At 44.2% G+C, this 13,729-nt stretch overlaps 2 protein-coding genes across 5 annotated transcripts in view; one reads left to right on the top strand and one right to left on the bottom strand.

Moving 5' to 3' along the window:
- LOC143766195 (uncharacterized) overlaps positions 1 to 13,729 on the top strand; it is a 214,136-nt gene that overhangs the window by 136,217 nt on the left and 64,190 nt on the right. The gene's annotated exons all lie outside the window — the stretch shown is intronic.
- The window catches only part of LOC143766200 (uncharacterized), a 32,853-nt gene continuing 20,710 nt past the window's right edge, over positions 1,587 to 13,729 (bottom strand). For 3 of the 4 annotated variants that reach the window (XM_077253686.1, XM_077253688.1, XM_077253687.1), the window contains one exon: positions 1,588 to 6,995. In XM_077253686.1, the coding sequence (XP_077109801.1) occupies positions 5,731 to 6,995 (1,265 nt within the window). In that variant the 3' untranslated portion in view covers positions 1,588 to 5,730. Of the gene's footprint in view, positions 6,996 to 13,729 lie in introns of all 4 variants that reach the window. The other variant, XM_077253689.1, reaches the window with a different exon arrangement.

Below are 13,729 nucleotides of genomic sequence, written 5' to 3'. Positions count from 1 at the left end.
ACAAGTGTAAGAGGCACGACCAGGGCAGTAGTCATGGTCGAACACTCTGGTGTATCTTTGCCCTGGCCTCCCATTACATGAAAACATTGTCCATTACTTTGCGTACCTGTGGCTCCACTCTCTGCGCCATCAAGGTCACCTCTGTTTTGCTGCAGGCTCCCATCAGTCGGTGTTATAAAGATTGAGACACAGTCCTGTTCAACTTTCAAATAAACAACTTTACTGTTTCCTTCACACAGCACATCCATATTCTTCACAGCATTAACAGTAGGATTTGCATTGCCCATCTCTACTTCTTTCCCTGCGCTTTCCTTTCTGTCACACAGCACACATCCGGGTCGGACTGTGCCGCACGGTTCCTCAGAGTCCTCCCAATTCAGCTCTGCAACGGTTAGTCCTTCCTTAGCCTATTTCACACCAGACAAGAGAATTACTGCCTCCAAAGCTAGTTGCCACTTGGCAAACAACCTGCTCTTCTGTACTGTGCTTTGTGGTGACCCAGTATACTCCTGTTCCAAGCTCACTGCACCTGGGAGTTCCCTCAACGGCCGTTTCACCCCAGTACTGAGGGCATCTGCCCAAGCTATAAGCTGCCACATCATGGAGCCACCTGTGCTCCTGTCCTGTCACTGTTTCTGTCTTGTTTTCTCCTTTCCCACTGCTGTACTAGCCACTGTTGCTCAGGCCCAATTCTGTGGATGGCTGGGTTCCTCTCTTAACAAACGTTGTGTGGTCACTGCTATTGCCCTGGGCACTTAAGCCCGTGTGGACTGTCTGGGCACCGGGCCCTTCTGACTAGATTCAGGAAATGCTTCTTCTCTTAGCTGCAGCTGACACATCTACATTAACTAGTTCCTAACTATGTGGAACTCAAATCTAGTACTATGTACACTATTCTAAGGTACTTCATCTAGTGGGCCAACTTCAGTACTACGCTTTCCCTATTTAACAGGTACACCAAATAACAATTTATACATTGAGCAGATTAAAGGATAAGAAAGACATTATATATAGTGAACAAGACACGGTAATACACCTGATCGTGTAGCAGTACCATTGTATAATAGTGGCAATACACTAAACCGTGTAGCAATACCATCATATGTTAACCTCTACACAAACAATGATAACATACAGCACCAGGACGAGAGAGGACAAAGGTATAAACATATTATATCATACCCCCTACATTCCCCCTTCCCTTTACTGTAATTTGGTCTTCCCTGACCAAGTACAACATAAACCTTTATATTTACAATCCATACTCCATGCAGGGAGGCAAACGAGGTAGTCATAATATTAGAGTAACTGTTCGTGAGTCAAGGCCACACAAAAAGGCACAGCAGTCTGTATTGGAACATAATTTCTAGTTCACAGTCCTCCAGGTGAAGTCTATCAAATACAATCCCATTCAATAAGTTTACCCAAATGTATACAGCATGTCCTGTGCTTGGGGTCTGTAGTGCTTGGGGATGTCCTCCCCCTTCCCTTGAAGAAAGCACGGTTTCAACCTATTCAAATATGAGAAGACCTATGCATTAGGTAAAAAATCCTTAAGGGAAAATGCGTCCCCCTCCCTTCACATCGAGCATTGCCCTTTTAATGCCAGGTGCACTGCCTGTCCTGGAAAGAGTCCATTGCTGCAGTCGCACAAAAAGTCAGGACTTAGTCCCAGGGCATGTTCCTGCTTTCCATCAGAAAGGGCGCAACAAAACAAAAGAAACAAACTCAAAGTGGGGGTTCCCACTTAATGTCAAAGCTTCGGGCCTCTCTGACCTTAGTGCACCATTGTTCTGGTGCTGCAGGGCTCCTTTGCCCATCGGGATGCAAAACAGTCCCGCATATCAGGTGCAACCAGCACTAACTATGCATATTTTTCAAAATTTTGCTGGAGTCCATTCTTTCATCAGCACCTGTCCCGTGTCACATGGTCTCCTTTACAGTCCGGTGCTCGTGCTTGAGTTGACGCTGCAGCTGCAGTCATCAGAGGCGGCCATTGTCTGGCCGGGGCATCCTTATGCTGCACATTGGCCTGATGGTCAGGTTCTGTGTGGGCCGACTCAACACCAGCACACAATACCGGTTCTCCTTCCTCCTGTTGAGTTGCAGCAACCGCAAAGAATCCCCGGGGGCCCTCCTCCCGGTAGAAAGTGACCCAGTCGCCTACTTTCAAGGGCCTGCCATATGTTACCAAGGCAGCATTCGCATACACTTTTGTGCTGGTGCCACTCTCCCGGATAAATCCATACCCGCGTTCCTCGTCAGTGTAGATCAACTACCCCCTGGTGCGCCATCCGGCCATAGCGCCCCCTCCCGGTTGTCATAACTCCACCCACACCTCCTCCTGTTGTTTCTTGAGGATGACCTTCTTGATCCAGACGGCCTGCATGGGGGATGGGAAGGGGCCTTCTGACGGATGATTATCATGGGACGACCCCCGAGTTATGATATTGCCGAACGCGGACCTGTCCTCGATGGTCTGGGGCTGTGAGTTACCGCCTCCCGTGGCTGGACCGCGTACTCCTGTTCCAAGCTCACTGCACCTGGGAGTTCCCTCTGTGGCCGTTTCGCCCCAGTACTGAGGGCATCTGCCCAAGCTATAAGCTGCCACATCATGGAGCCACCTGTGCCCCCGTCCTGTCACTATTTCTGTCTTATTTTCTCCTTTCCCGCTGCTGTACTGGTCACTGTTGCTCAGGCCCGATGCCGGGGATGGCTGGGCTCCTCTCTTAACAAACATTGTGTGGTCTCTGCTATTGCCCTGGGCACTTAAGCCTGTGTGGACTGTCTTGGTACCCGGGCTCTTCTGACAAGATTCGGGAAAAGCTCCTTCTCTTAGCTGCAGCTGACCCCTTCTACATTAACTAGTTCCTAACTATGTGGAACTCCTATCTAGTACTATGTACACTATTCTAAGGTACTTCATCTAGTGGGCCAACTTCAGTACTACGCTTTCCCTATTTAACAGGTACACCAAATAACAATATATACATTTAGCAGATTAAAGGATAAGAAAGACATTATATATATATAGTGAACAAGACACGGTAATATACCTGATCGTGTAGCCGTACCATTATATAAGAGTGGTAATACACTAAACTGTGTAGCAATACCATCATATGTAAACCTATACACAAACACTGATAACATATGGCACCAGGACGAGAGAGAAGGACAAAGGTATAAACATTTTATATCATACACCCTACACAGGCAGAACAAAACTCAGTGGAACGCACCGTAGGGACAGCCTATTAAGGTGCCAACCTCCGCTGACAGGCAAGAGTAAGAATAGGGTGCCATTGATGGACCTTATAGGATTGAAAACACCCCCCTCTATCTAATAGTTATTTATATACAGTGTGTCCGTAAAGTCATGGTGCACTTTTGACTAGTCAAAGTATCTATTTATAGTTTACATTTTTCTGGCCCAATCATATCACATCTGTTCATGAGGAGAGATAACAAGAACCAATCATACAACACAAACTCATTTAAGCTGTTGCTGAGCCCCCAGTCAGATTAACCCCTGATAAACTGAACACTGATTAATACACTGCCAGGTCTGTGAAATCATGCAACCACAAGCTTATGTCAGCTGTGTGGTTTTCCATGCCAGGCGAGATGTGGATGGTACAGAGGAAAGTTCAGTGTGTTCTGTGGCTCGCTACATTCAAATCCATGACCAAAGTGCTTCGTGAATATTGGCGTGTTTAAAATGAGGCGCCACCACATAGGAATAACATTACTCGGTGGGATAAGCAGTTGAAGAAACTGGCAGTTTGGTGGAGAAACCACGTTCTGGTAGGCCATGACTCAATGACGAGTCTGTACAGACTATACGGGATAGCTACCTAAGGAGCCCTAAAAAATCTGTGCGTGTGCTCGACAATTACACCTAAGCAAGACTACAGTTCATAAGGTGTTAAATAAATGTCTCTGTTTTACGGGGGTACAAATTGCGGCTGTTGCACGCTATCAAACTGGCGGAAAGACCCAAACGATACGCGTTTGCTACAGATATGCTTTATGAGATCGACAATGATGCAAGATTTTTGCAGAAGATTGTGTTTAGCGATGAGGCGACCTTCCACAAAACAAAGAATGTCAGACGTTATTCACTCTGTTACACCAGACATCCTTACCCGTGTGTGGCAAGAACTTCACTATAGTTTGGATGTGTGTAGGGCGACAAATGGAGCCCACATTGAACTGCACTGAATAGGTATGAAACTGGGAGAGTTTTTCTTTTATTTGGAGATTTCACATATCTAACGTTTTTGTTGCTTTCCAGTGACTGGTCAAAAGTGCACCATGACTTTACGGACACACTGTATTTGTCTATCTTGGATTAGTCAATTTTGCATCTAAACCTTCAGGTCTCTGCTAAGAAGCTGAAGATAAAGAGGAATTTCAGCAAAACAACCCTAAGCATGCTTCCAGATCAACAAAAGAATGGATTCTTCAGAAGAACAAAAGTTTTGGAATAGCCTAACCAGAACCCATACCTGAATCCATTTGAAAATCTGTGGGTATCCTACAGAGGGTGCTGAAGACAGGAGATGCCCTTGGAATCTGACAGATTTGGAGCTATTGCAAGGAAGAGTACGCAAAGATGAACAGTTCTAAATGTGTCCTGCTGATTGACTTCTACCCAAAATTGTGGATGCTCAATTCCAACACAGAATTAGGAGGCAATCAATCTCAGCATGTAGTAACTATTGTGACAACTTACTTGTGCATGTCATGATGTATCATTATCATTTGTATGATGGACATAAATACTATATATAAAAAAGGAGTTTGAAATACTTTAGGCGTGCTCCAGTTTATTTCTGATGTTTTACAGTTGAGGCTTATTTAGAAATCTTAATGGAAATATTAGTCAAGTATATATTATGAGCAGATGAAAGTATTTCGAAAACACCTGTCCATCAATCATCACCATCATAATCCCTGACTCAAGTGACAGTCATCTCAGTCTTGGAAATGTCTTAAGATCCTAACCTCCACCCCACGGAGTGGCAATACCATCTTAGCAGACATTGTCGATTCTCTTACTAACAAAGTTAAAAGTGCCACTCAACTACTACCACCAACACAGCTACTACTACTCCGGGGCTATTACTACTCCGGGGCTGCTGCTCTCATGTTCCTATACCTGATGCTATTGTATGCGGCTTTTTTTACATTACCACTTTTATATTTCACTATGATCAACTTTCAGCACTCTTTTGAACCACAATTCCCACTTCCCCCCAAAAAAGACCAAACAAGAAATGCTAGATACTTGGTGTATCCAAAGAATATCAGAGCAAAAGCCTTCAGGATTGGAGTGGCAGATATGCAACTCAAATCTGACAAGTAAAATGGGAGTGCATAAATCAGTAGTTTGTGAAATGCATATTTTGTGAGGCAGTCACACAGTTAAATATCTGTACTCTTTAATCCTCTTGTATACATTTTCAACACAATCACCTCTTTCCAAAAAGGAGCAACCAAGAAATGTTGGGGTCTACTCAAAATATGTAAGCAGCAACAGATCTCAATATTTGAGCGACGTGTATATGCATCAAGACAAATTACATCAAAGACTAAATGAAGAGCTTTGCAAAAAATCTGTAGATTGTGACATGGACAGTATGGAAATGACTTCTCTCCTGGGTGAGTTTTTTGATGCTCAGCTCCAACAGATTTCTGGTTAAAACACTTCCCATATTCTTAACATCAGAAAGATTGCTTCTCTGTATGAGTTCTCTGATGTCTATCAAGATATGGCTTCTTTTTAAAGCATTTCTCACATTGTGAACATGAAAATGGATACTCTTTTGAGTGAATTTTGTGGTGGTCAGTAAGCTGCGAGTTCCGAGAAAAACATTTGCCACATTGTAAACATGAAAATGGCTTTTCTCCTGTGTGAGTTTTCTGATGCACAGCAAGATGTGCTTTTTGCTTAAAACATTTACCACATTCTGTACATAAGAATGGCTTCTCTCCTGTGTGAATTCTATGATGTATAGCAAGAGTGAACTTCTTAGTAAAACATTTTCCACATTCTAAACATGAAAATGGCTCCTCCCCTGTGTGAGTTTTTTGATGGTGGAGAAGATTTGATTTAATAGAAAAACATTTCCCACATTCTAAGCATGAAAATGGCTTCTCCCCAGTGTGACTCCTCTCGTGTCTAATAAGTTTCGATTGACAGGTAAAACATGCACCACAGTCTGAACATGTGAACGATTTCTCCCCTGTGTGAGTTTTTTGATGGTCAAGGAGAATTGATTTCATAGGAAAACATTTCCCACATTCTAAGCATGAAAATGGCCTCTCCCCAGTGTGACTTCTCTCATGTCTAATAAGTTTCGACTGACAGGTAAAACGTGCACCACATTCTGAACAAGAGAGCGGCTTCTCCCCAGTGTGAATTTTTTCATGTGCAGCAAGATTTGATTTCTTTATAAAACATTTCCCGCATTCAGAACATGAAAATGGCCTCTTCCCTGTGTGGATTTTGTTATGATCAAAAAGATATGATTTCCGTGCAAAACATTTCCCACATTCCGAACATGAAAATGGCTTCTCTCCTGTATGAATTGCTTGATGATCAAGAAGATTTGATTTCTGTCTAAAACGTTTTCCACATACTGAACATGAATATTTCTGTGCTTTTGTGTGAATTTTCTCATGTATAAGATTTGATATATCTGCATAACATTTTCCAAGGTTTAAACAGGCAAACGGTTTCTCCCCTTTGTGAGAGCTGTCACATTTATCATCTCTTCCATTAGTTTTTTTAATAATAACAGTCTGTAAATAGTCAGAAGATAGAATCTGTTGAACAGGATTAGATGATAGATCTTTGTTGTGAAGGGCTGATGGTTTATCTGGGATACTGGCAAGCTCTTCATATGCATTTTGTGTGATGCCGTGATCATCTGCTTTAAAATCTGAAGACTGAACATGTCGCTTTGGGCTTCTGATACATGCACCTGCTGAGAATAAAATGGACTACCTTTATTTTTTTATATATTTTTTTAGAATATATTATTTTTTATATATAAGATTTCTATACAGATTACATGGCAAGTAGCTAAATTCAAATACAAAAGAAGGTACAAAAATATGAAACAAACACAACCTCATGATGAAACACTGTGCAACATACTAGAAAAATATACAGCACTCCTGGTTAAGAAAGGAGATGCCCAAGTTGGGTTCCAATCCGAAGTCAAAGCACAAGAGGAACATGGCACTCAAAAGGTTGCACTGGAGGAAACAATTTTTATTGGCAATCCTTACAGTTGTTAACATTTCAGCCTTGAATTTGGACCTTCATAAGAACTGCTTACCTTATGCTGTATGCTTGTAAACTGCAATCAGCAGCGCTATAATAATCGCAACATACGTCCCTATCGAGTGGCGAGTGACATATGTCGCAGTTTCTATAGTACTGCACATGCGGTCTACAAGCATGTGCACTCATCACCAGTTTGAAATGTAGGCAATTAAAAATCAGGGCATATAGGAGATCATAGCTGGTCCAAAAAACAGGAAAGTCCATTAACAGTCCTGTGCATACCTGGTATATAAACCACCCCAATCGTTTCTTCCATCCCAGTTCCCCAGAGAGGGATAGCAGTTCTGGGACTCTCACATTGTACCAGAGGAGAGAGAGAGCACGTACATGAATCCCAACTATCTTGAAAAGTCCTTCCATACCAGCAACAACTGCGCTAGGCCTTGAGCCTCTAAAGATGTCACTCAGCCTCTCACACCACAAAACAGAAGATGCAATGAATGCAAATATAACTTGCTCTAGGGATATATGAGAAGTATCTGCAACCTCATCGATTATGATGTCTACCACTTAGTGAGATGTGCTAATTTTGTAACCCAAATTCCAGTGCTGCTATGCCTCCAGCCACCCATGATGCCACATTATTCCACACAAATAAGTCCACCATAGTCTCTGATGTGGTATATGTTAGGTAGCGGAGTGCTACAACACATAATATTTTAGGTAAAAGGGTCACTTAAATTAAACTTACTTTAGCTGCCATAATAGGAGCTTACTCCATCCTTAAATTTTAGACTCTGACAAAAAAAAGTGGAATACATTTAGCTGCATCTATTTTGTCACAGATCTGAAAATGACGACCACCCACGTAGATGATGGTTGATTCCCTCAATAATGGAAACTGCTACAGATCTGGAAGGAACCATTATATCTATAGGTAACAAACTGGTTTTGGACCAATTAATTTGGAGTCCAGACCAGGAACTGAAGTAATGTAGACGGTCCATAATGTCCAAATCAGGGTCTGCAAGGTAAAGGAGTGTAACTCCTCCATATAAACTGACTTTTTCGCTCTCCGAAGAATATTAAAACTAAGTACAGTGGGATCCTGCTGTAGACATATTGCCAGTGGTTCTATTGCTATTGTGAATAAAAGTGGTGATATAAGGCAGCCCTGCCTGCTGCCACTTTGTAGCTGAAAGGGTTCTGAGATCCACCTGCTCACCATTACCCAGGAGTTAGCTTCAGGATAAAGAAGACATGCCCTTGAAATAAAGTGTGTCTACAAACCCAAATTTGCAAGTGTACAGAATAAGAAACACCACACAATAAAATTGAATGCTTTGCAAACTTCACAGGACAAATCTCCCTGACTTCGATATGGCTGCAAGTTGCCTGAAGTTTTGTAAAAAAAATCTACATGTATGAAAGTGTCATTGTCTAGCTAATAATGTGGCCAAAACATTAAAATCCGATGGTAGTAGTGAAATTAGCCTAAAAGAAAAAAAAAACAAAAAGCACTGTGGTTATTGCTTCCATCATTGATGTTGGCAAGGCCAAAGTCTAGTATGCATGGTTATAAATCCGAAGGAGGATTGGGTGCTCCTTCCATTCTGAGCACCCAAACAGTGGTTTTCTCCCACATATGAGGTATCGGCATGTTAACCCCTTAAGCCCCAAGGTGGTTTTCACGTTAATGACTGGACCAATTTTTACAATTCTGACCACTGTCCCTTTATGAGGTTATAACTCTGGAACGCTTCAACGGATCCTGATGATTCTGACCTTGGTTTCTCGTGACATATTATACTTCATGATAGTGGTAAAATTTATTTGATATTACCTGCGTTTATTTGTGAAAAAAAAGGAAATTTGACGAAAATTTTTAAAATTTTGCAATTTTCCAACTTTGAATTTTTATGCCCTTAAATCACAGAGATATGTCACACAAAATACTTAATAAGTAAAATTTACCACATGTCTACTTTACATCAGCACAATTTTGGAAACAAAATTTTTTTCTGTTAGGGAGTTATAAGGGTTAAAAGTTGACCAGCAATTTCTAATTTTTACAACATCATTTTTTTTAGGGACCACATCACATTTGAAGTCATTTTGAGGGGTCTATACGATAGAAAATAACCAAGTTTGACACCATTCTAAAAACTGCAGCCCTCAAGGGGTTCCAAACTACATTCAAGAAGTTTATTAACCCTTCAGGTGTTTCACAGGAATTTTTGGAATGTTTTAAAAAAAATGAACATTTAACTTTGTTTCACAAAAAATTTACTTCAGCTCCAATTTGTTTTATTTTACCAAGGGTAACAGGAGAAAATGGACCCCAAAAGTTGTTGTCCAATTTGTCCTGAGTACGCTGATACCCCATATGTTGGGGTAAACCCCTGTTTGGGCACACGGGAGAGCTCGGAAGGGAAGGAGCACTGTTTTACTTTTTCAACGCAGAATTGGGTGGAATTGAGATCGGACGCCATGTCGCGTTTGGAGAGCCCTTGATGTACCTAAACAGTGGAAACACCCAATTCTAACTGAAACCCTAACCCAAACACACCCCTAACCCTAATCCCAACTCTAACCCTAACCCCAACCACAAACCCTATCCCGAACATGCCCCTAACCATAACCCCAACCACACCCCTAACCCCATCCACACCCTTAACCAACACACCCCTAACCCTAATCCCAACCCTAACCACACCCCTAACTCCAACACACCCCTAACTCTAATCCCAACCATAACCCTAACCACACCCCTAACCCTGACACATCCCTAACCCTGATCCCAACTGTATATGTAATCCAAACACTAACTTTAGCCCCAACCCTAACTTTAGCCCCAACCCTAACTCTAGCCCCAACCCTAACTCTAGCCCCAACCCTAACTCTAGCCCCAACCCTAACCCTAGCCCCAACCCTAATCCTAGCCCCAACCCTAACTCTAACCCTAGCCCCAACTCTGATTTAAGGGCATAAAAATTCAAAGTTTGAAAATTTGCAAAATTTTAGCCAAATTTCCTTTTTTTTTTCGCAGATAAAGTGATATCAAAGTCATATCAAAGAAATGTTACCACTATCATTAAGTACAATATGTCACGAAACAACACGTATATTATTTACCGGTAATGTGTTTTTACGGAACCCATGACAGCACCAACGAGAGAGGAGTTCCGCCCTTCAAGGACAGAAAACCTTCAAGATAAAAAGGGTGGCTCCTCTCTCTGCATCAATGGATTACAGTGCATGAGAGGACCTCTGAGTTAATGTACACATATCTATACACATTTAGACAAACTATGCTTAACCACAACCATAAGTGGTGTTCTATATACAATAACCCACCAACTAGAAGGTGATGAATTTAGTAACGGGAGGGAATATGCTGTTATTACCGGTAAGTAATATACGTGTTTTCCAGTCACCTATGACAGCATCAATGAGAGAATTACTCTCTGAGAGGGACCACAGCCTGTACAACCCTCTTCCTAAATGTGAGATCAGAAGAGGCAGACAGGTCCAGTCTATAGTGGCTATAAAAGGTGGAAGGTGATGACCACGCAGCTGCCTTACAGATCTGCTCTATGGACACGTCTGCTCTTTCTGCCCAAGATGTTGCCATCGCTCTTGTAGAGTGGACCCTCAGGTCATCAGGGACCGGTCTTCCTGTGCCTGTATAGGCCAATTTGATAGCCTCTCTTATCAACCTGGATAGGGTACCATTTGAGACTCTCATTCCTTTCCTAAAACCCTGAAAAGAGATAAAAAGAGCCCTATTCTTCCTCCAAGGTTTTGTTGCTGATAAATAGTGAAGAAGGCATCGCCTAACGCCTAGGCCGGTGTGAAACTTCTCTTCCTTACTATTCCTAGGGTCAGGACAGAAGGACAGCAAAGCTATCTCCTGTGACCTATGGAACTTAGATACTACTTTAGTTAGATAGGCAGGGTTAGGTTTTCAGACTACCCTGGTTATGGATGATAGAGTAAAGGGAGGGTCTGCTGACAAAGCCTGTATATCGCTCGCCCTACGAGCTGATGTTAGAGCTACTAAAAGTATAATCTTTAGGGTAATCAACTTTATGGACCCTTCACTCACAGGCTCAAAGGTGCTTCTGTCAAAGCATTCAAAATCAAGTTTAAGTTCCATGGAAGGGCCTGGCGACTGGGACTGGTCTGGATCTAGCACATGCTTTAATAAACCTGACCACCCACTGATTACCTGCGAGGTTGTAATTATACAAAGCACCTAAGGCCGAAACCTGTATTTTTAAAGGTGCTAACCGCCAGGCCTTGTTCATGCCCCCTCTGAAGGAACTTCAGGACTTCTCTTAGGGGCACCTTTCCTTCCAGAGTACATCCCATGGATGACAAGATTTTTTCCAAGTCCTACCATAACTTTTTGTAGTGACCGGTTTCCTACTAGTAAGCAAGGTGGAGACCAGGTTGGGAGGAAAACCCTTACCCTCTAGCACTGGCCTCTTAAGTTCCAGGTTGATAAGTGCAGCCCAGTCACCTGAGGATGGAATACAGGCCCCTGAGCTAGAAGGTCTGGGATCTCTGGAAGGACCCATGGTTCTGTGACTGACATGTTCCTCAGCCAAAAGAAACAGGGCCCCCTGGATTCAAAAGAAAATCCTCAGGTGGTGGATGTCTTTTGGATCACATGGACTTCACCCTGGCCTACGCCTTCCCGCCCCAATTTGTCTAATTCCAGCGATTCTCAGGAAGATCTGGCAGAACAGGGCAAGAGTAGTGCTCATAGCAGAACCTTTCTACTTTGCTGTTCTGCTCACTGTCGATCACTAACCACCTGAATTTTCAGGTCTTGAGGGACCATTCGCCCTGTAGCAAGTTTGCGGCTCAAAAAATATCTGCTGTGTCATACCCGCTGCTGCAGCTCCTGCTCCTGTCGGCTCTTCCCGCTGCAGCCGCCGCCCTCTGCGCCGCGCCGGTTCTCCGGTTCCTCCTGCTGTCTTGCCCGCTGCTGCGGCTCCTGCTCCTGCCGGCTCTTCCCGCGGTAGTCGCCGCTCACTGCGCCGCGCCGGTTCCCTGGTTCCTTCTCCTGCTGTCCGGGGATTCCGGCGTGGTGTCCGCGCTTCCTCTCTCCCTGCGTCTGCCCCGCACATGCGCCTTAGGACGCGGGCGCCCGCCCCTCTCTCCTCTTAACCTCTTCCACGCTTCCCCTTCCTCTTATCAGGTCCCTCCCACGGCTATATCAGGCGGCTCCTCCATAATGGAGGCGCCTGATTATTATTGTGCTCATTGTGCTTTAACTCAGGTCCCTGTGGTTCGGTCTCCTGCCCGTTCCTGTCTATTCCAGCGCTTGCAGTCCTATCCCCTAGTTTTTCCCTTCCTCCATTCCCCTTGCCTGCCTTCGGTTCTCTTCACCTTCCTTCCGTTTGTTTTCTGTTGTCATACCTAACCTGCCTTCCTTGAGCCGTCCCTCTTGGCATCAGCTGTTGCGGTACTCGACCTCCTTTGGCCTGCTCCCAACTGTCCCTGTATAGGGGTAGCCCTCCGGGCCCGCTCGCCCTTGGGTGCGTCAGTACCGTGACCCAGAGGGTCCACTCTCTGTCCGCCTCCTCGGACATCACAGTATAATCAGGCCATGGACCCCGCTGGTGCCTCTGCGGCAACTCAGAAAGAGTTGTTGTTCTTACGGGAGAATCAGACCCGGATCATGTCGGTCATGAAATCTATGGACTCCCGTTTGACAGCCCTGCAGACTTCTGATCCTAGTAACGCTCCTCTGTTGGCAGGTCTCCAGCAGGAGCTTGCGCAGCAGCGAGATACCCAGTCCCATATCCTCTCTTATATGGCGTCCGTTGACGACCGTTTACTCTCTCTACAATCTACTACCGCTGCTTCTGTCTCTCGCCGTGATTCGGTACCACCTCCCCCTCCTCGTTTGGGAAAGCCCCCTAGGTATTGCGGTGACCCCAAATTATGTCGGGGTTTCTTGAACCAGTGCCGTCTTCACTTCGAGCTTCTACCCCAGCAGTATCCGTCAGATCGCGCTAAAGTGGCCTTCATTGTGTCTCATCTGGAAGGGGAGGCCCTAGCCTGGGTAAATCCTTTATGGGAGCGGGATGATCCGGTAGTATCCAGCATTCAGATTTTCTTAGATACTTTCCGTAGGGTCTTTGATGAGCCAGGTCGGGTGGCTTCTACTACAGAATCCCTCTTTAACCTGCAACAAGGAAATCTCACAGTTGGGCAATATGCAATCCGCTTCCGAACTCTTTCCTCTGAGCTCGGATGGAATAACGAGGCATTGGTAGGGGCTTTTTGGAGAGGTCTTTCGTCCAAGATAAAGGACGAGCTCGCTGGCCGGGATACTCCCACTACCTTGGAGGACCTAATTTCTCTGGCCACGCGTATTGATTTACGCTTCCAGGAACGCTCTCGGGAGTTAGT

The sequence above is a fragment of the Ranitomeya variabilis genome, chromosome 4 (assembly GCF_051348905.1).
Source record: "Ranitomeya variabilis isolate aRanVar5 chromosome 4, aRanVar5.hap1, whole genome shotgun sequence".
Lineage (NCBI taxonomy): Eukaryota > Metazoa > Chordata > Amphibia > Anura > Dendrobatidae > Ranitomeya > Ranitomeya variabilis.
This window is presented reverse-complemented; position numbering and strand designations above follow the sequence as displayed.